Consider the following 19,350-nt stretch of genomic DNA (forward strand, 5'->3'; position numbering starts at 1 on the left):
GTTCTTCCCGCATTTCCTTGGTTTCTTCCACCAGCCGGTGTATCTCGCTTTTAGTTCTCAGGTACTGCATTCTCATTTTGTGGATGATTTTTTCCTGTCTTTTTTGTTCCTCTTCTCGCTCCTTTTCTTGCTCTTTCCTCTTTTTTTCCCTCAGCTCCTCTGCCTTTTTCTGTGCATCCCTTGCGTTCTTCCTGTCTCTCCATTGCCGCGCCTTCTCCCTGTCCTCCATACTTCTCAGGCGCCTTCTCGCATTGAGGGATGCAGTGCTCTCCGTCATCTTTTGTTCCTCTTTTAGCTCTATCTTCTCTTTCGGCTTCTTGGCCCTTGCCTGTACTTCCTTTGCTATTTTCTTTTCTCTCTCCTCCCGCTTATTCTCCTTATCCACTCTCTCCTGCAGTGATCTCGCATTGCGGGTTAGAATGTATTCCCTCATTTTGTTTGCCTTTTCCCGCTCTTTCTTCTGTCTTTTCCTCCAATTCTCGTCCCTTTCCTGTGCTATCTTCGCCAACTTCTTGTCTTTCTCCTCCCGCTGTTTCTCCTTATCCACTCTCTCCTGATGTAATCTCGCATTGCGGGTTAGAATGTTTTTCATCATTTCTTGGCCCTGTTTTACCTTTTTCTTCTCTACTTTCTTGTCCCTCTCTGTTGTTCTCAATCTAACCTCCTGTTTTTTTTTATCCTCCTCTATCCTCTTCTCCTCTGCTCTTCTTTTATTTTCCCATACTATTTTTTTATTGGTTTGGCATCTATCGATTATTTCCAGCCTTGCTTTCATTTCCTTTGCTTCTTTCTTCCTAATTCTTTCATCTGTCGTCAGCATTATCCTCCGACTGTTTATATTAACCTATAAATAAAAAGAAAAAAAGTCAGTGGGAGTTCTGATATAAAATTTGAGTTTCATTGGCATGAATTTGGATTTGGTTTTGTACGGTTAGTGATGTGATTTAGAAGTTACTTGTAAAGTTTGATCTGCATTACATAAAGTGTGACATATAGTCTAGATCTCCATGTTTGGCATCGCCCCTCCCTGCACACAGTGTATGTCGATCCAAAATCTTCTGCTATATGGTATAGGGGATCGTTCATACCCATATAAAGTTATTTTTATTCTGTGTCCAGGAGATTTCCCATCACTTCCTGTCCTAGAGACGCAACAGGAAATTCAAGTAAAACTCTCTAAAGTGAATGGAATTCCTACCATTCGGGTGTCCCCATTGGAGGCTTTTCCCTCACCAATTGCTCAGAATTTGGGGTTTTCATTTTTAAGGCTAAGACCATTTTCAGCTAATACAGAAAATACCCAATGATCTTGCCAAAAATGCTGTGGATAGATAGCATTACTGATGTTCTTATGTAAACTACTAATCTCCCATCCCCTATATGTAATCAGTATGAACCGGTTTGTAGTCCAGCCTGGGTGGTGGTGATGACCCCTTCTATAGATACAGTGAAGGAGTGAGCATGGCCACCCAGGGACAGGAAATATGTTCTTCACAGGATATGTAGGTGGGAATAAAGGGCAAATGAAAACAAACGTGGCCATGTGTCCATATTCTGCCAATGTCATGTGCCCCTCCCTTTACATATATGTATTGTGTCAGAATAGTGAAATGAAAGGTAGATACTTACTCTGCTGCACATCTTTTGCTCTGTGAATTCCTCTTGATACTCAAAGTATAATAACAAACTGTAAAGATAAAAAAAGACAAGATTTAGCGATCATTATTTATAACTAGATATCACACACAGTCATTGGCCAGAACTACGACTAACGGCAATCATTACACAACGACTGACCAGGAGCCGATTCACAGGCCAAGGCAATAACGTCTTATGATTTGAACAGATTTTCTAATAGTGGGGGAGGGGGCTTTGGGGTTAAGGTTCCAGTGACCATCAATGATTGTGTTTTTTTTTGTTTGTTTTTTTAACTGCTAGCTTTCCACAGGATGACTATAAACGTCCTGTCTTTGAAGAGGAATACAGTTGTTATGTTAGCACCTAGCTACCATAACCCCCTGTATCCTCTTCAAGAGCCAGTGATCTGCCGTGCTGGTTCCAGGTATCATGGAAGTTCCAGCGCATGCGCGAACTGATGCGCTGAGATGGTTCCAGCTATCGGGAAAGTTCCTTCAAGCACTGCGCAGGTGCAAACTTGCTGACGGAAATCCCCGAACGGCGGCCGGCATCCAGGGCGACGTGGATTTAGAGGAAAGTGGCCAGTCGGCCTCAGGTCCTCCTGGCTCTTTTTTTAACATCCTCCAATCCACAGGGATGTTAAAGAATGAGCCTGGATGCCGGGCGAGGTTCGGAGATTTCCGTCGGGAAGTTTGCGCCTGCGCAGTCAGTGAAGGAACTTCCCCCATAGGGGAACATTGAGGACAAGTCACCGGCGTTTCTCTTTCAGATTTGCCGCAAGATCACTTTTATCGGCGACAGGGCCCTCCGCCGCTTACCGTGGCCGTCGGTAATGGTGAAGGCGATCCAGACCTGTCATGGAGACAAGTGAGGGGAAGATGGCGCCCACCCGTCTCCAAGTCTTTGCAGGGCGGAAGCGACGTCAAAACGTTACTTCAGCCCATAGCTCTTAAAGGGACATTTATTTTTCAAATGACACTTTTTTTATTTATTGCATTTTAGTGTAAATATAAGATTTGAGGTCTTTTGGACCCCAGATCTCATATTTAAGAGGACCTGTCATGTTTATAGACTAAAATGCAATAATTAAAAAAGAAAAACTGCCTTTAAGAAGCATGGGTGGAAGTGACGTTTTGACGTCGCTTCCGCCCTGCTATGCTATGGAGACAGGTGGGGGCCATCTTCCCCTCACTCGTATCCCAGCCAAACAGGAGACAGGACCCGATTGCCTCCGCTGCTGTCGACGGCTCCGGTAAGTGGCGGAGGGCGCGGGAGAGCAGCGGGTGCGGGGGCCCCCTCTCCCGCCGCCGATACCGGTGATCTCGTGGCGAATCCGCCGTGCAGACCACCATTATCGTTGGCGTCTGAAGAGATGGATATCTCGGTTGTGGCAGCTGCTGCCGTTACCGAAATATCCCTCTTTAAAAAGAGGACGTATATAGTCATGTGCAGGTCCTTAAGTGGTTAAATATCACCAAATCTTTATTGGTGTATTTTTATTTTTTTTATTTAAAATCAATTTGGGTACATTACTGCATGACCAAGTAATCGTCTGTCAAACTATCACAGCACTGAAAATTGATAAATGTCTGGAAATGAAGGGATGTATACAGGATGACACTCAATTGGTTATTGTAATCGTCAATAATTTACTGGATAGAACCAGAGATATGACTGCAGGGCTCAGAATATGAGGGTAAAGTCGGACATTATTCTTTAACATGGGCTTTTCACTATTTACAATTCAGAAACGGTTCCAAGCCCCTGACAAATCTTTACTTCCCCCCTCCCCGGGGACAAGTAAAAAATCTCACTGAGGCTCTAAAAATAGTACAAATTCTATTACTGCCCGCTACGCCCCTTCTCCAGGAAAACACACACACACTTATTCTACAATCCACACAGAGCAATGCAATACATGACCTACCTCTTCGCTGTCTCAACAACAAGTGACTAGCTGCCTCCCACCTCCCTTATAAACCCTGCCTTACACTATGATGTCATGAGTGGGCAGTTGTGTTTTCATGGAGATAGAAGGCAGACATTCTATTAGCCTTCCATCTCCATGGAAACGCACCTGCCTTATATGGTCAAAGGAGTAAACCAGACATGACATGACTCCTGTGCAGTGTGATGGGGATACATGATGGAAATTTAAATGTACCGGTAATACATAAGTCATTATTGTCTCATTGTCCGAGGAACCTGCTATTATAATTTTTTTTTTTTTTTTTTTTTTTTTTATCTCTCTATCTATATATTTAGGTTTGTGTAGACTGGTGACCGTTAAATCTCACTGAGGCTCTTAATGCGCCCTGTTGACATTTCCCCTTTCTATTCTTTCTGAAACCCATTGTCTAAACAGGAAGTGGATGTGAATTTCCCCATTGGGGACACTAGCAGTAATAAGAACCTATCCAATGAGATTTGAAAATAACAGCCACATGCCTGAAAATAAAGATTCCTATTTTTGTGTAAAGATTTGTAATTGAGAAATATACTGCAAGTAACTTTTTAAAAACATCTTTTTTTTTTTTTTTTTCCCTACAATTTTTTTTTTTTTTTTTTTAATTGGTGTCAGTGTCTCTTTAAGGGCCCTTTCACACGGGCGGACGAATGGTCCGTTTTTTTACAAGTCCGTTTACCAAAACAGCCCTGACCTATCGAGGCGTGGACTCCAATAGACCTATGTAGGTATGCTGAAACCATGAGTCCCTATGGAGCGTCGGATGTCAGCGGAGACATGTCTGCTGACATGCGACCCTATCCGATCCGCTAAAAACAGACGTATGGGGGGCACGTCCCCATCCGTCCAATCGGGTAAGATCTGATGAAAACGGACATGCTGTCCGTTTTCATCAGATCGCTCCATAGGAGACAGCGGTGCCAGACAAGCCCCTCCCCGCTCAGTCAGCAGAGGGGAGCTTGTCATCCGTCAGCTCAGCGGAGATCTGCGGACTGATCTCCCGCTGAGCTGGCGGGAGCAGGCGGACTCCGTAGGAATGGAGTCCGCCTGTGTGAATGGTGCCTTTAAAGAGCGCCTGTCATTTCAGATCCATCATAGCAGCGCCTGTTAGTGGGCATTCACTCACTTGCTGCCTCCAACGTCCCTCACCTAGTTGTGTCGCTGCCACATCACCAGCCGTCCCATTAAAGTGAATGAGACTGTCGGTGAGTCAACAGCGGGTCAGAGGAGGAGCTTTTTTTTTTTTTTTATTTTTTTTTTTTTTAAACTAGTGATTTAAATCAAATCCATGCAGACAGGGAGTGAGAGGGAATCTCTTCAAAGTGAGGAAAAGGACATTCAAATTGTCCCCTGAACAGGTGTCTCTCTGTAAAATTGTAGAGATTTCCAAACTTTCTGGTTCAGTGATAATGGTGACCAGGACACATAGATGATTCTCCTTAGTGGGAATCCAGTCAGCAGTGAACACCTGGCGGGTTTTAACTGTTAAACCCCTTTCACACTGTAGCGTGGTCGCGTTAGCGGGGTGCTTTTAACCCCGCTAGTGTCCAAATAAAAGGTTAAAAAAACGCCCTTGTTGTGGTGCTGCCAAAGCGATTTGCAGGCGTTTCTGAATCGGCGTAAATCCTAATTTGCATATTCCTCGCGGAAAACATACGGAAGCGCCACCTAGCGGCCAGCCTGAAATTGCAGCCTAAGATCCGACTGTGTAAGACACTTACACCTGGCGGATCTTAGGGATATCTATGTGTAACTGATTCTCTGAATCGGTCGCATAGATACGACCGGCCGGACTCAGAGATACGACGGCGTATCAGGAGATACGCCGTCGTATCTCATATCTGAATCCGGCCCCAGGACTTTTCAGAACGTTCCGCAAGTGCACCACCCCAGTCTAAAAGCGTTTTTCAGGCACTTTACAGGCGCTATTTTTAGCACTAAAATGCCAGAAAAACTACTTTTCTGGCAGCAATTACTCCCACATTTTGTTACAGGGATTTTGTTGCTAACAAAATCATATTTTTCGTTGGGTTCGCTAACCGTGTCATTTTTAACTGCTTCATGCCTTAGGGTAAAACAAATCTTAATGCCCAAGCGCAGTTTTGCAACTTTTTACATGTGTTGGTAAAACCGTACATATCATCTAGGGTTTTTTTTTCATAATTATTTTTTCTCTTTCCCCTCCATTCACGGGGAGAGAGAGAGAGAGAAACACACAGGGGTAGGCTTCAGTGACTGATCACTGTGGTGGTAGTCAATCGGAGGCTACCACAGCAATCGGTTGACCCGGAATTGGGAGACCCCGTTTTTTTTGGTTTTCTGTAAATTGTTGTAGTAGTTGCTATGCTTAAAGTGGAGTTCCACCCAAAATTTTTGGAATCCCCCCCCCCAGTTTCTCATTTTGTCTCCTTTCAGGGGGGAAGAGAATGGAGCAGATACCTGTGCAATACAGGTTTTTGCTCTCATCTCTAGGCATAGGTGATCGCGGTGACCTACGCCACATCCGGCGCCTACTCTGTCCTCCCTTCGCTGTCTTCTGGGAGACGCACAGGTCCTAGAAGACAGCGGAGATAAGTGGGATAGCGCAACGCGACTCGCACATGCGCAGTAGGGAACCAGAAAGTAAAGCCGCAAGGCTTAACGTCCTGATTCCCTTACTCAAGGTGTCGGCGCCTTCACCCGAGAGCCGAGGGAGAGATCGGCTTTGGGTGCCAACATCGCGGGTGCCCAGGACAGGCAGGTAATTGTCCATATATTTAAAAGTCAGCAGCTGATGTATTTGTAGCTACTGACTTTTTTTTTTTTTTCTTTGTTTTCTTTTTTTTTTTTTTGTGTATTTTGTGCATGTACTCGAGAGAGGAGCCGGACTGCAGGAGTTGGGAGTAGGCAGGCCTCCCCCAGAGGCAATCTGCCTCCTTTCTCCATGCCCCGGGTGGCAATGGCGGGTGTGTGAGGGGGTCCTCCCACACAGCCCGCCCTACCTGCTCTGCTTTGAAGCCCAACGGGGCAGAGGGACTCCCTATAAGGGAGTGAGAGGATCTAGCCCGCTCAACCAGCCCCGTTAGTCCTTCACCTCTCTTTTTAGAGACCGCGTGGTCAAAGTGCGTGCATGTTAACCCAATTTCGAATGCGTGTAAGTGTGGTGTTTCTTGTGGGAGGGGGGTGGGCGTACTAAGCGCAGGCTTACCTCGCATAGCGCACCCACCGGGAGCCGGGCTGAGATCACCAAACTCAATTCACATGTAGCCGAGACCGGGATCCGAACCCCTAAGCTGCAGAGGTGAATGGCTTGTCGGCGCAGTTCCAATCGCGTTGAGCCACCGCAGCTCCCTTAGCTACTGACTTTTAATATTTTTTTTTTTTTTCAGTGGAACTCCGCTTTAACTACAAATCACTAAAGAGCAGTTTTGTAGCAGATCAATACCTAATTCTGTGGAAAATTCCCAGCGATCTAGCAATTAAAAGGCTAGCTGCAAATCGCCGCTAATAGCTGGCATTAGCAGTCTAACCTCTGCAAAGAAAAAATAAATACAAATCTTAGTGACGTAAATGTTCAATTCTAGACGGTTTATATATCATTTTTTTTATTTATTTTTTTGCAACAAATTGATCTCCTTTTTCACTGGTATTTTTCCATTTTCATCCTTCATTTCAGATCTTATCTCTAACACAACAATCATCTTTCTAACGTCTGAAAATAAGTGAATTGTGAGGAAAATCTGTATGGGTCCAGTATTCCAGACATGGTGTGAAATCGATCGCTCCCGTTAAGATGACTTTGAGGTGGGAAGGCACAATTTGGTGATTGAGGGTCAAGAATGTCTATGAATCCCTGTCCTCGGCATACCTTTTTGAAGGGGCAGATTTACCTAAGTAAAACAGAGGGCAAAATGAAAACGGTGCCAGTTCTGGCCCCTTTTATTGGTCTGATAGGGCTGGGAACCTCACTATTCTCCAAGCCAAAGCAGTGTTGTCTTGTTTCATCAAGCACCTGTTTTTATTTAACTTGGCATACCTATGGATGAGTGGTGTGTTTTGCAGCGTATGTTGCTGCTGGCTATGTTGGAGCGTCTGCGTTGGTAATCCTTTCCCCTTTGCGCCTCTCACTTGTGGAACATAACAAAAAAGCAAACGCTCTACTATTTTTAGACTTTGCCTTTTTAACCACTTAAGGACCGCCTCCTGCACATTTACGTCGGCAGAATGGCACTGCTGGGCACAGGCACGAACATGTACGTGCTGTGCTAGTGTCCAGTCGCACGCCCGCGACCCGGTCCGAAGCTCCCCGTAAACACAGCTTCCCCGTTCTTCACTGTGGCTCCGTCATCGATCGTGTGATCCCTTTTTATAGGGATACACAATCGATGACGTCACACCTACAGCCACACCCCCCTACAGTTAGAAACACATATTAGGTCATACATGCCGCGATCGGTCACAGGAGCAGAAGAACGGGGAGAGGTGTGTGTGTGTGTGTGTGTGTGTGTGTGTGTAAACACACCTTCTCCGTTCTTCACAGTGGCAGTGTCACTGATTGTCTGTTCCCTGATATAGGGAACAGATGATCAATGACGTCACAAGTCCAGCCCCGCCCCCCTACAGTTAGAAACACATCTGAGGTTACGCATAACCCCTACAGCGCCCCCTAGTGGTTAACTCCTAAACTGCAATTGTCATTTTCACAGTAATCAATGCATTTTTATCGCAGTTTTTGCTGTGAAAATGACTGGTCCCAAAATTGTGTCAAAATTGTTCGATGTGTCCGCCATAATGTTGCAGTCACGAAAAAAATCGCTGATCCCTGCCAAAAAAAAATTATTAATAAAAATGCCATAAAAATATCCCCTATTTTTGTAAACGCTATAAATCTTGTTCAAACCAATCGTTAAACGCTTATTGGGATTTTTTTTTTTAACCAAAAATAGGTAGACGAATACGTATCGGCCTAAACTGAGGGAAAAAAACTTTTTTTTTATATATCTTTTTTGGGGATATTTATTATAGCAAAAAGTTAAAAATATTGTTTTTTTTTTCAAAAATGTCGCTCTATTTTTGTTTATAGCGCAAAAAATAAAAACCGCAGAGGTGATCAAACACCAAAAGAAAGCTCTATTTGTGGGGAAAAAAGGACGCCAATTTTGTTTGGGAGCCACGTCGCACAACTTCGCAATCGTCGGGTAAAGCGACGCAGTGCCAAATCGCAAAAAGGGGCAAGGTCCTTTAGCTGCATAATGGTCCGGGTCTTAAGTGGTTAATTACTATCCAGTCTGTATTGTAGTGAGTTTTCCAGACAAATTATTATGTTTGTAAATGGTAGCCTTTACATTATTCTTTGCATTTGGATCCAAATATACAGTATGTCTGAACATATTTTTTACACACTTGAAGACAGTTGTCAGTTTTATTTCAGAGCCAACCTACCTCAGATAGCATAAAGATTAATGGGACTTAACTTTATCGGAGCATCACAAACCAAAACGCTATTTGGTTCATTTTTATTATTCAAAGCGCATTTATCCATGCACGTCTTTGTGCTTTTTGTTGAGAAATCACTGATACACCCCCCCCCCCCCCCCAGCATTTCTAGCTGCAGCCATCTTGAGTAAGGGCAGATGATTCATGTACAGTGGCTTGAAATTTTTCACATTTTGTCATGTTAAAACTAAAACTGTAAATGTATTTTATTGGGATTTTGTGATAGACCAACACAAAGTGGCACATACCGTATTTATCGCGGTATAACGCGCTCCCGCGTATACCGCGCACCCCTAAAGTTGCCCTGAAATTCCTGTAAAAAAAATGTTATGATTTTATTACTTTACAGTTTTGGTGTCTTCCCAGCGTCCAGCGTCCGTCTGCGGCCTCGGTGGTGTCCTCCCGGCTTTTCCAGCTCGCGCGCCTCAAGTCGAGTCCCCGCTTCCCGCGCTCAGTTCGAACGCCTCCGCCGACATATACCGAGTGCAGTACACTCGGGTACATTCGGCAAGGCTTGGCTTCGCTCACGCTCTGTGACGTTTATGCGTGAGCACGAGCGAAGCCGAGCCTAACCGAATGTACCCAAGTGTACTGCACTCGGTATATGTCGGCGCAGGAATTCAAACTGAGCGCGGGAAGCGGCTATCGGCGTATATCGCGCACCCACGATTTTCCCCTTATTTTAAGGGGAAAAAAAGTGCCCGATATACGCCGATAAATACGGTAATTGTGAATTAGAAGGAAAATTATTAAATTGTTTTCTTTTTTTTTTTTTTTTACAAATATCTGAAAAATGTGGCGTGCATTTGTATTCATCCCCCTTTACTCTGCTACCCCTAACTAAAATTTAGTGGAATCAATTGCCTTCAGAAGTCACCTAATTAGTAAATGGAGTCTACACGTGTGTGTAATTTTTAAGTATAAATACAGCTGTTCTGTGAAGTCCTCAGAGTTTTTTTAGCGAACCTTTAGTAAACAAACCGCATCGTGAAGACCAAAGAACACGCCAGACAGGTCAGGGATGAAGTTGTGGAGACGTTTAAATTAGGGTTAGGGTATAAAACTGTTCAATCCATGATCTGAAAATGGAAAGAGTATGGCACAACTGCAAACCTACCAAGACCTCGCCGTCCACCTAAACTGACAGGCCAGGCAAGGGAGAGCATTTGCATTTAGTATATCATTTATTTGTCCTTTAACATTCACTGAGCTCATTGTGCACCTGTCTATTGCCATAGTCCCTCTTTCCGTTCATTGTATCCTGTTAACACCATGGCCATACTGTAAAAGGCTTGTTATTAGGATGGCATTCCAAGCTGATGAGATCCGCACAAGGTAGTTGGCATGGAAAATAGCTTTGAAGTACTCTGAGTTCTTCCAGAAATGAGAGGCTTTGTTTGGCAGTGTTGGCGTAAGAAGATGGTTTTGGCTTACAGGTTATAGACCTAAGCTTTCAGTTTTGCCAACTGTGCGTCTTTTACGGTTTGACTTTAAATTTAAAGATTTTTTTTTTCCCCTAGCGTGCCCTGTGAAAGTACATGCTGGCTCGCAGCACAACCTCCAAATACATTATAAGAACCAAGTTCTATTTTGGTCTGGACAGCTCATACTGGCATTCCTAAATCCTCAGCCCATCTCCCACTATGCTTTTTACTGGCTATACTGAATTGACAGTCATGCATTGGGGTTGATTTACTAAAGGCAAATCCACTTTGCATTAAGAAGTGCAGTCGCTTTGGGGGGACATGCAAGGAAAATAAACAGCATTTTTGCTTGTACATGATTGGATGATAAAAATCCGCGGAGATTCCCCCTCATTTCAGATCTTTCCTTCAGATCTAATGTGACTGCACTTCCAAGTGCAAAGTGGATTTGCCTTTGGTAAATCAACCCCATAGACTTTAAAAAATACAGGTGCATGTTTCATTTTATGTTTTTTTTTTCTTCAATACTGTTTTTATGCTACATCAGTTTCTGTACTAATAGGAAGAAAAATCCCCTATTTAGTAAGACGGTGAAAGATGATTATCCTGTTGAGTATATTGTTGTTGGAAGAAACCAGAAAAGTTAAAACTAATACAAAAAAAAAACTTTGAAAGGATCTGAAAAATATTTTAGTAAAGCTGGTGCCTTAGGGGCCCCTTTAACACCAGGTGGATCCGCCGCAGCGGAGTCCGCCAGCTCTCCGTGGATCTCTGCTGAGCCGGCAGGTAACGGGTCCCTTTCTGCTCACTGAGCAGGGAGGGGCTTGTCCAGCGCCGCTGTCTCCTATGGAGAGATCGTAACGAAAACTGACAGCATGTCAGTTTTTCATCAGATCTCATCCGATCCACCATGGATGGATGGCAACATATCACCATTTGTCTGATTTTGCGGATCGTGTCGGATGTCAGCGGACATGTCTCCGCTGACATCCGACGCTCCATAGAGATGTATGGAGCGCCCGTTCAGGTCCACTGACAAAACTGACGGGCGGACCTGAACGGTTTGACCATGTGAAAGGGGCCTTGCATAAATATAACTAGTATCAGTTTCAATTTAACCTTAAAGCGGGGGTTCACCCTATCGACGGGAAAAAAAAATAATTTTTTTTCTTTTACCTTTAAATCAGGCATTGTAGCGCGAGCTACAGTATGCCTGTCCCGAATTTTTTCCCCCCATACTCACCTTGTAGTCGTCCATCGAAGATACCGGGGAATGGGCGTGCCTCTGGAGACGGAGGATGATTGACGGCCGGCTCTGGCGCGTCACGCTTCTCCGGAAATAGCCGAAATAGGCTTGGTCTTCACGACGCGTGCGCATAGCCTGTGCGCACGCGCCGTGAAGAGCCGAGACCTACTCCGGCTGTCTTCGGGGAGAGTGACGTGCCAGGGCCGGCCGTCAATCATCCTCCCTCTCCATAGGCACGCCCATTCCCCGCGGGAGCCGGAATCTACGATGGACGACTACGAGGTGAGTACGGGGTTAAAAAAATCTGGACAGGCATACTGTAGCTCGCGCTACAATGCCTGTCTCGATGGTAAAATCAAGTACGAGAGGGTGAACTACCGCTTTAATACCCAGTGCAAAACAATAAATATATCATGACTATTATGTGCAGTGTTCGAATGGGATGATAGAGCAAGATGTAACTACTATAAACAATATCACTTCTCAAATTGCCTTACTCCAGTTTACTATAATAGTCACAGCTCCAAAGTGCATTCTCAGTTCATTACAGTGCTCCAACTATAAAGTAAAGTTCATCAAGTGAATATAAAGTGTTTGCCGTGCTGTTACTCTTCTTTTTCTCAACCAGCCTGTGATCACTTCTATCTTCCACCGCATTGTCAGTTTAGGTGGACGGCGATGTCTTGGTAGGTTTGCAGTTGTGCCAAACTCTTTCCATTTTCAGATCATGGATTGAACAGAGCTCCGTGAGATGTAACACTGCACATCACCCAGAACACGCCATCAGGGACAGGAAAGCTGGTCAGAGTTGATGGGAAGATGGATGGAGCCAAATACAGGGAAATCTTAGAAGAAAACCTGTTGGAGTCTGCAAAAGACTTGAGACTGGGGCAGAGGTTCACCTTCCAGCAGAACAACCACCCTAAACATACAGCCAGAGCTTCAATGGAGTGGTTATCAGGGATTTACAAACTACGGCCCTCCAGCTATTGCGGAACTACACGTCCCATGAGGCATTGTAAAACTCTGGCATTCACAGACATGACTAGGCATAATGGGTATTGTAGTTCCTGAACAACTGGAGGGCCATAGTTTGGAGACTGCTTGTTTAGCTCAAAGCTTATTCATGTGTTAGAATGGCCCAGTCAAAGTCCAGACCTAATTTCAATTGAGAATCTGTGGCAAGACTTGAAAATTGCTGTTCAAAGATGCTCTCCATCCAATCTGACAGAGCTTGAGCTCTAGATGTGCAAAGCTGGTAGAGACCTACCCAAAAAGATTTGCAGCTGTAATTGCAGCGAAAGGTGATTCTACAAACTATTGACTCGTGGGTCTAAATACAAATGAACGCCATACTTTTCAGATTTTTATTTGTAAAAGATGTTGAAAATATTTTTTTTTTTACTTCCACTTCACAATTATGTGCCACTTTGTGTTGGTCTGTCACATATAAAACCCCAATAAAATACATTTACGTTTTTTTGATTGTAACATTACAAAAGTTGAAAAATTTCAAGGGGTGTGAATACTTTTTCAAGGCACTGTATGTTCTTCCTTCTTTCCATTTTGGTGTTCTCAGGCGCCACCACTGTAAGAGGAAAGGGCACACAATAGTATAATCCAGTTCAAAACTTATTTCCAACCAGCAGGAAAAAAGATGCCAGTCTGTTTACATAGTAACAGTAAAAGTAATAGTAAAAGCTGCAGAAAAGGATGTAATGTGTTTTTGCGGCAATTTGTGTTTTGTAATCTGCCCAACAACAAATTGGCCCAAAAAAAAAAATTTTTTTTTTTTAAGGCTATTAGATTAATCGAAACAATAATGGGCCAACTAATCGATTATGAAAATAATCGTTAGTTGCAGCCCTACAACAATACTGGACACACGTAAACCTCAGAACAATTGTTTTTTTTTTTGTTTTTTTTTGGAAAATGAATATCTTTATATGCTTTTATATACATTGCATATAGACAGTCAGCACTGTGTCTGAGCCCACCATAAAGAAGAACAATAATTAAGTTGGGGGAGTACAACAAGCAAGGCAATAGGTATTTTGGTCAGGTATTTGTTATTTACGGTACAGGGATCAGGACAATGTAAAGCACGACGCAGTACCTAGGGTACGGTGGTTAGGGTTTTCTAATGTACAACACAGTTGAGTTGGGAGTGGCTTATTACCAAGGTGTGTTTCTTATTCCTTCCTTTGCTACTTGGGGGTGCTAGGACTAGAATTAATAGTGCTCAGGGTTACATCTTGGCCATCAATACTCTCAACCTCGAATCGGAATAGTGCATTTATAAATATAAAGTGATGGACAATGGGCATGTTTTTGTGATCCAGGAACATATATTCTAATTCTATTTTTTTTTCTTTCTTTTCAGACTCCATCCTGCTGCAAGTGCTCTGTATAGAAGAAAGCGCCACCCCCTGAAACACATGAAGATGGGGGTGAAAACATTTACGCACAATTCCCCAGCACACAGCCAGGAAATGCTGGGGAAATTGAATATGCTACGTAATGACGGACACTTCTGTGACATTACTGTACGGGTCCAGGATAAGATCTTTCGAGCACACAAAGTGGTGCTAGCGGCCTGCAGCGAATTCTTCCGTACTAAGTTGGTGGGTCAGGCGGAGGAAAGCACCCAATGTGTACTCGACCTGCACCACGTAACAGTGACAGGATTCATCCCTCTGCTGGAGTATGCCTACACAGCAACCCTTTCTATCAATACAGAAAATATTATTGATGTGTTGGCTGCAGCCAGCTACATGCAGATGTTCAGTGTGGCCAGCACGTGCTCAGAGTTCATGAAGTCCAGCATCTTATGGAACACTCAACAAGAGAAGGTTCTCGATACTGGACAGGAGAACACAGCCAATTGTAACAACTTCCGAGATGGTAGCCTTTCCCCAGTGTCCTCAGAGTGCAGCGTTGTCGAGAGGACGATTCCCATCTGCCGCGAGTCCCGGCGCAAACGAAAAAGCTATATTGTCATGTCCCCTGAGAGCCCCTTAAAGTGTGGCACTCAGACTAGTTCTCCACAAGTCCTAAACCCCACTGCTTCTTACACCGAGTCACGGAGTCAACCTGTGGACTCATCGCACGCTTTCCCCTGGACTTTCCCTTTTGGCATTGATCGACGGTTACAGTCTGAGAAAGTGAAGCAAATTGAGTCCAGAACATTAGAACTTCCTGGACCTTCCGAAGTAGCCAGGAGAGTGACAGATTATGTGCCGTGCGAAAGCACTAAAGTCAGTTCTCCACTGGTAATGGAGGAAGATGTTCGGGTCAAGGTGGAGAGGTTGAGTGATGAAGAGGTACATGAAGAGGTGTCGCAGCCTGTCAGTGCATCGCAGAGTTCAGTGAGTGACCAGCAAACTGTCCCCGGCAGTGAGCAAGTGCAGGAAGACCTACTTATCAGCCCTCAGTCATCTTCCATAGGTGAGTTCTATATGACTCCTCCTCTGCTTTCTAGGTAGAAAATTACTTCTTGGGAGAAGCTGTAGGGATGTGGGATTGCAGTACAGGTAGGCTATTTTAATTTAGAGTGCATGAGGTTTTCCAGATAAAGGAGGATCCTCTGTGCCACAGACCTCTTGATCATTGTTTATATGCTGTGATCCAGACAGTAATTATAATTTAAACACATACTAGTCGGCAAACCTTTTTATGCCATGATCTGACAACACTACAGTATTTAAGTGTAAGACCATGCAGTCTCTGTTGTTGGTCTAAATAGTGAATGGAAAGTCTCAAACTACATGGCTTAGGCCCCTTTCACACGGGTGGACCAATCGGGTTTGCCTAAAAAACTGACCTGATCTGACAATCCATTGCCCCTCCTATGGAGCCATGGACGTAAACGAATGTGTCTGTTTACACCCGACATCCGATCTTCTCCACTAAAAACAGACAGATGGTGGATCTTTTCCCCATGCGTCTGGCGGATCGAATGTAAAAGGCCAGGTGGTCTGTTTACAATACATCCAACCACCCATAGAGGACAGTGGGCTGTGTACACTTTGCATAAGCGGGGATCGGAGAACAGATTCCCCGCTGAGCAGGTGGATCCTCTGGCAGGGTCCCTTACAATTATTTGACTACTGTAACATGGTGATCACATGTGATTTGTTAGTAAACAGACCTCTCCTGGCTTTTTTTTTTATTCTGTGTGCATTTGCTTGTTTTTATAGCAAGTCTGCCATTTCAAGAATTTGAAGGACGGACTCCCAAAAAGAATGTTTATTCTTGCCTGCTAGTCTTTGTTCTATTCCATAGTAGAGCCGCAATTGTGACTTGGCTGAGGATTAGTTCAGATTTTATAGTTCGAGGATCTTCACCCTAGAAAGAAAAAAAGAAAAGTAAGCAGATACAAATACTGTAGCTGCTGACTTTTTTTTTAATAAAAGGACACTTGCCTGTCCAAGGATCCGGGGCTGTCCTCACCTGAGCCAGTTCTTCGCCGGTCTTTGGGTCCCCGGCATCCGCATGCTTAGTTTGGGAGGCCGGTTGTGACTCCTTGTGGCTTCAAAGCCAGCTTCCCACTTTGTGAATTGTCTTGCAGTCTTATGGGACCTGTGACGTGCCCCAGAAGGCTGCAGGCAATGGGGAAGCGAGCTTCTGCTCCGATTGCTTGGGTGATATGGGCAGATGTGGGAGCAGATACCTGTCAAAACTAGTTGGGGGGGGGCAGAAAAGTGAAACCTTCCCCTTGGGGTGAAGTTCTGCTATAATGGCAAGGGGTTCACCTACTTTTTTCATGCGTATATAAAATATATTTTATATTTTTGTCCATCTGTAAGCCTTTATGTGAACATGATTTAGGCAAATAAATTAACCAGCGGGTACTGACTCTGCTAATACTTGGTCTGGGCATCTGAATCTCGGTGACCTCTGGTCATGAAAACAGATGTAGATTTATTTTGCAGTAATGTGAAATTCCTCTCGGTTTCCACATCTGATGTCCCCATTACTAATCTGACCTGTGTGTGTGTGTGTGTGTGTGTCAGCTTGCGATAATGCCATTGTAAAGGAATGTTTCGCAACACAAGACTTGTTTTGCCAAGCAATGAAAAAAATGTTCTATTTATTTTATTTCTGGAAGACCTTTGTGCTTTTCAGTGAAGTCATTGAATACTTTTCACTTGGCTCATCTGATCATATGTCCTGTCAGTTCCAAATTACTAGCAGAGGACAGAAGGTCAGACAGACATTGCAAGATTGCTCATTGTGTTGTCTGTGCTGCTGTGCAATAACAGGTGTGCACAGCTTATTGTTAGCTGAAAGAAGCCGGATTGTGTACAGAGGGGGGCCGAGTTAAGCCATGTTACCTGGCATAAGCCTATAACCGTACCTAAAGGATCTGATACATTTTTTATTTATTTTTTGTTTATTTTTTTTTAGACACCGGGTTCTCTTCTCTCTTTTTTTTTTTTTTATGTGCTTTTAGGATCGGAGGGGAAACGGTCATCAACAACACTGTTTATAAACTTCCCTTCCATTGGTCAGCAGACACAAAAATAAAGACACAGGTGTTTCCTTCAATGCAAAACATGTAACAGATTTTTGTCAGTGCACAACACAGCCTTTGAACAAAGACAGATATGTGCTTAGCTTGAGTACAAATTCACAGTACAACAGACCAAGCTCACCAACCAGGTTCAAGTACAAGGCATTCCAATGTGTCAGCTTTCACTAGGATCCCGGCTACAAAAAGCTCTCTCTTCACATACCACCACCACGCTGTCTCTCTGAGCTACCAATTTAATAGACAGGGTTCTAGGGAATGTATTTGCCCTCCCAAATTTACCCCTTTCCAGCCCTGCTCCATGACGACTCTCCACAGTGTTATACATTTAAACTCTATTAGCCAGATTCAGGTAGGGCGCCGCATCTTTAAGGCGGCGTAGCGTATCGTATTTACGCTACGCCGCCTTAAGTCAGAGAGGCAAGTACTGTATTCACAAAGCACTTGCCTCCTAACTTACGGCGGCGTAGTGTAAATGGGGCCGGCATTCAAATGAGGATGGGGGGGCGTGTTTTATGTAAATGTTTGGTGACCCGACGTGATGTCCGTGTACATATCCCAGTGTGCATTGCTTCAAAGTACGCCGCAAGGACGTATTGGTTTCGACGTGAACGTAAATTACGTCCAGCCCCATTCACGGACGACTTACGCAAACGACGTATATTTTTCAAATTTCGACGCGGGAACGACGGCCATACTTAACATTGGCTAGGCCAGCTATTTGTTGGCATAACTTTACGCTGGAAAACGCCTTACGTAAACGGCGTATCTTTACTGCGACGGGCGCACGTACGTTCGTGAATCGGCATATCTAGGCATTTACATATTCTACGCCGAACTCAGCGGAAGCGACACCTAGCGGCCAGCGGAAAAATTGCTGTCGTATCTTAGCTAGGTTTAAGTGTATCTTAGTTTGAGAATACACTTAAACTTACGACGGCGCAGATTCCGAGTTACGTCTGCGTATCTACTGTTTACGCCGGCGTAAGTCTTTGAATCTGGCTATATGCTTTTAGGGTGTAATTTATACAAAAATCTATACAAAATTAAGACCGGGTGGAATGCCTAAGAAAAATTATTTGGTATTGTATGCACTGTACTCATTTTCAGCTTTTGCTAGAAAAAGACTGTTAGGTTTGTAAATGGGATTTCCCAGAGTTCTCATTCCCTTTCTTTTTTGATTGCTATGCTGCTTTTCACAGAAGTGTTAATAGAACATGAGATCAAATGAGACATTTCCCTGCAGGAGGGATTTAAACATTCGGTATTTCATCGTTTAGATATTATGATGTGTGCCTAAATGAATGCCAGGGGAATTTAGTGTTTGTTACAACCCTGGGATTCATTGTGTGATCATATTAGACAGACCCTCCAACTTGGCACTCTATTTCAGCAGGTGTGGTTATATTAATTGCTATCAATGTAAACATTCATTGAGCAAGAATCTGCAGTATATTTCACTAAAATTCCTCCTTTTTGCTGCCACCAATGTATGATATACGTTGGCAGCAGCTTGGTGTTCTACACACACTCTGCTGTAGCACCTGGGAATGTGTGTGTGTGTGTGTGTGTAACCTGTGTTTGGGGTATGGGTAAATTAACCCTGACAGTCTCTGCAGTTTGCAAGTGCAGTGTGTTTTGAACACGGTGCAGAAAATGCTTACAAACCGCAGGTTTCCCGCACTGCGTTCTGGTGTGAATTGACCCTAAATCCAAGGCAGGCCTGGGTGGGAGGGGGACATACTGAGCTCTGCATGTAGCTCTGTTTGCCAGTGTCTAATCTCCTAAAAGCAGCAACATGACCCAATGTATCCCGTGTTCCTAAACCCCTTATCTAAGTTTTTATAAGCTTTATAGTATTTGAGGGGTTAAAGTAAGTTCAGGGCTGTTGCTGCAGGTAAAAGCGAGCAGTGGTTCCCTCCCACTTCTCCAGAAAACCCAGGACTGTGGTAAATGGCTGTAGAATTGAGAGCAGACGGTGATTGGGGAACATCCATTCTACTTTGTGCCCTGTGACTAATGTACCCAGGAGTGTATCACCTCAGTTCTGGGTTTATAACTACCATTC

General features: G+C 44.1%; 1 protein-coding gene across 3 annotated transcripts in view; it reads left to right on the forward strand.

Moving 5' to 3' along the window:
- The window catches only part of ZBTB44 (zinc finger and BTB domain containing 44), a 96,880-nt gene that overhangs the window by 35,102 nt on the left and 42,428 nt on the right, over positions 1-19,350 (forward strand). For 2 of the 3 annotated variants that reach the window (XM_040326228.1, XM_040326226.1), the window contains exons 2-3: positions 7,260-7,387; positions 14,133-15,196. In XM_040326228.1, the coding sequence (XP_040182162.1) occupies positions 7,377-7,387; positions 14,133-15,196 (1,075 nt within the window). In that variant the 5' untranslated portion in view covers positions 7,260-7,376. The remainder of the gene's footprint in view (positions 1-7,259; positions 7,388-14,132; positions 15,197-19,350) is intronic. The other variant, XM_040326227.1, reaches the window with a different exon arrangement.

The sequence above is a fragment of the Rana temporaria genome, chromosome 10 (assembly GCF_905171775.1).
Source record: "Rana temporaria chromosome 10, aRanTem1.1, whole genome shotgun sequence".
In the NCBI taxonomy this organism is placed as follows: domain Eukaryota; kingdom Metazoa; phylum Chordata; class Amphibia; order Anura; family Ranidae; genus Rana; species Rana temporaria.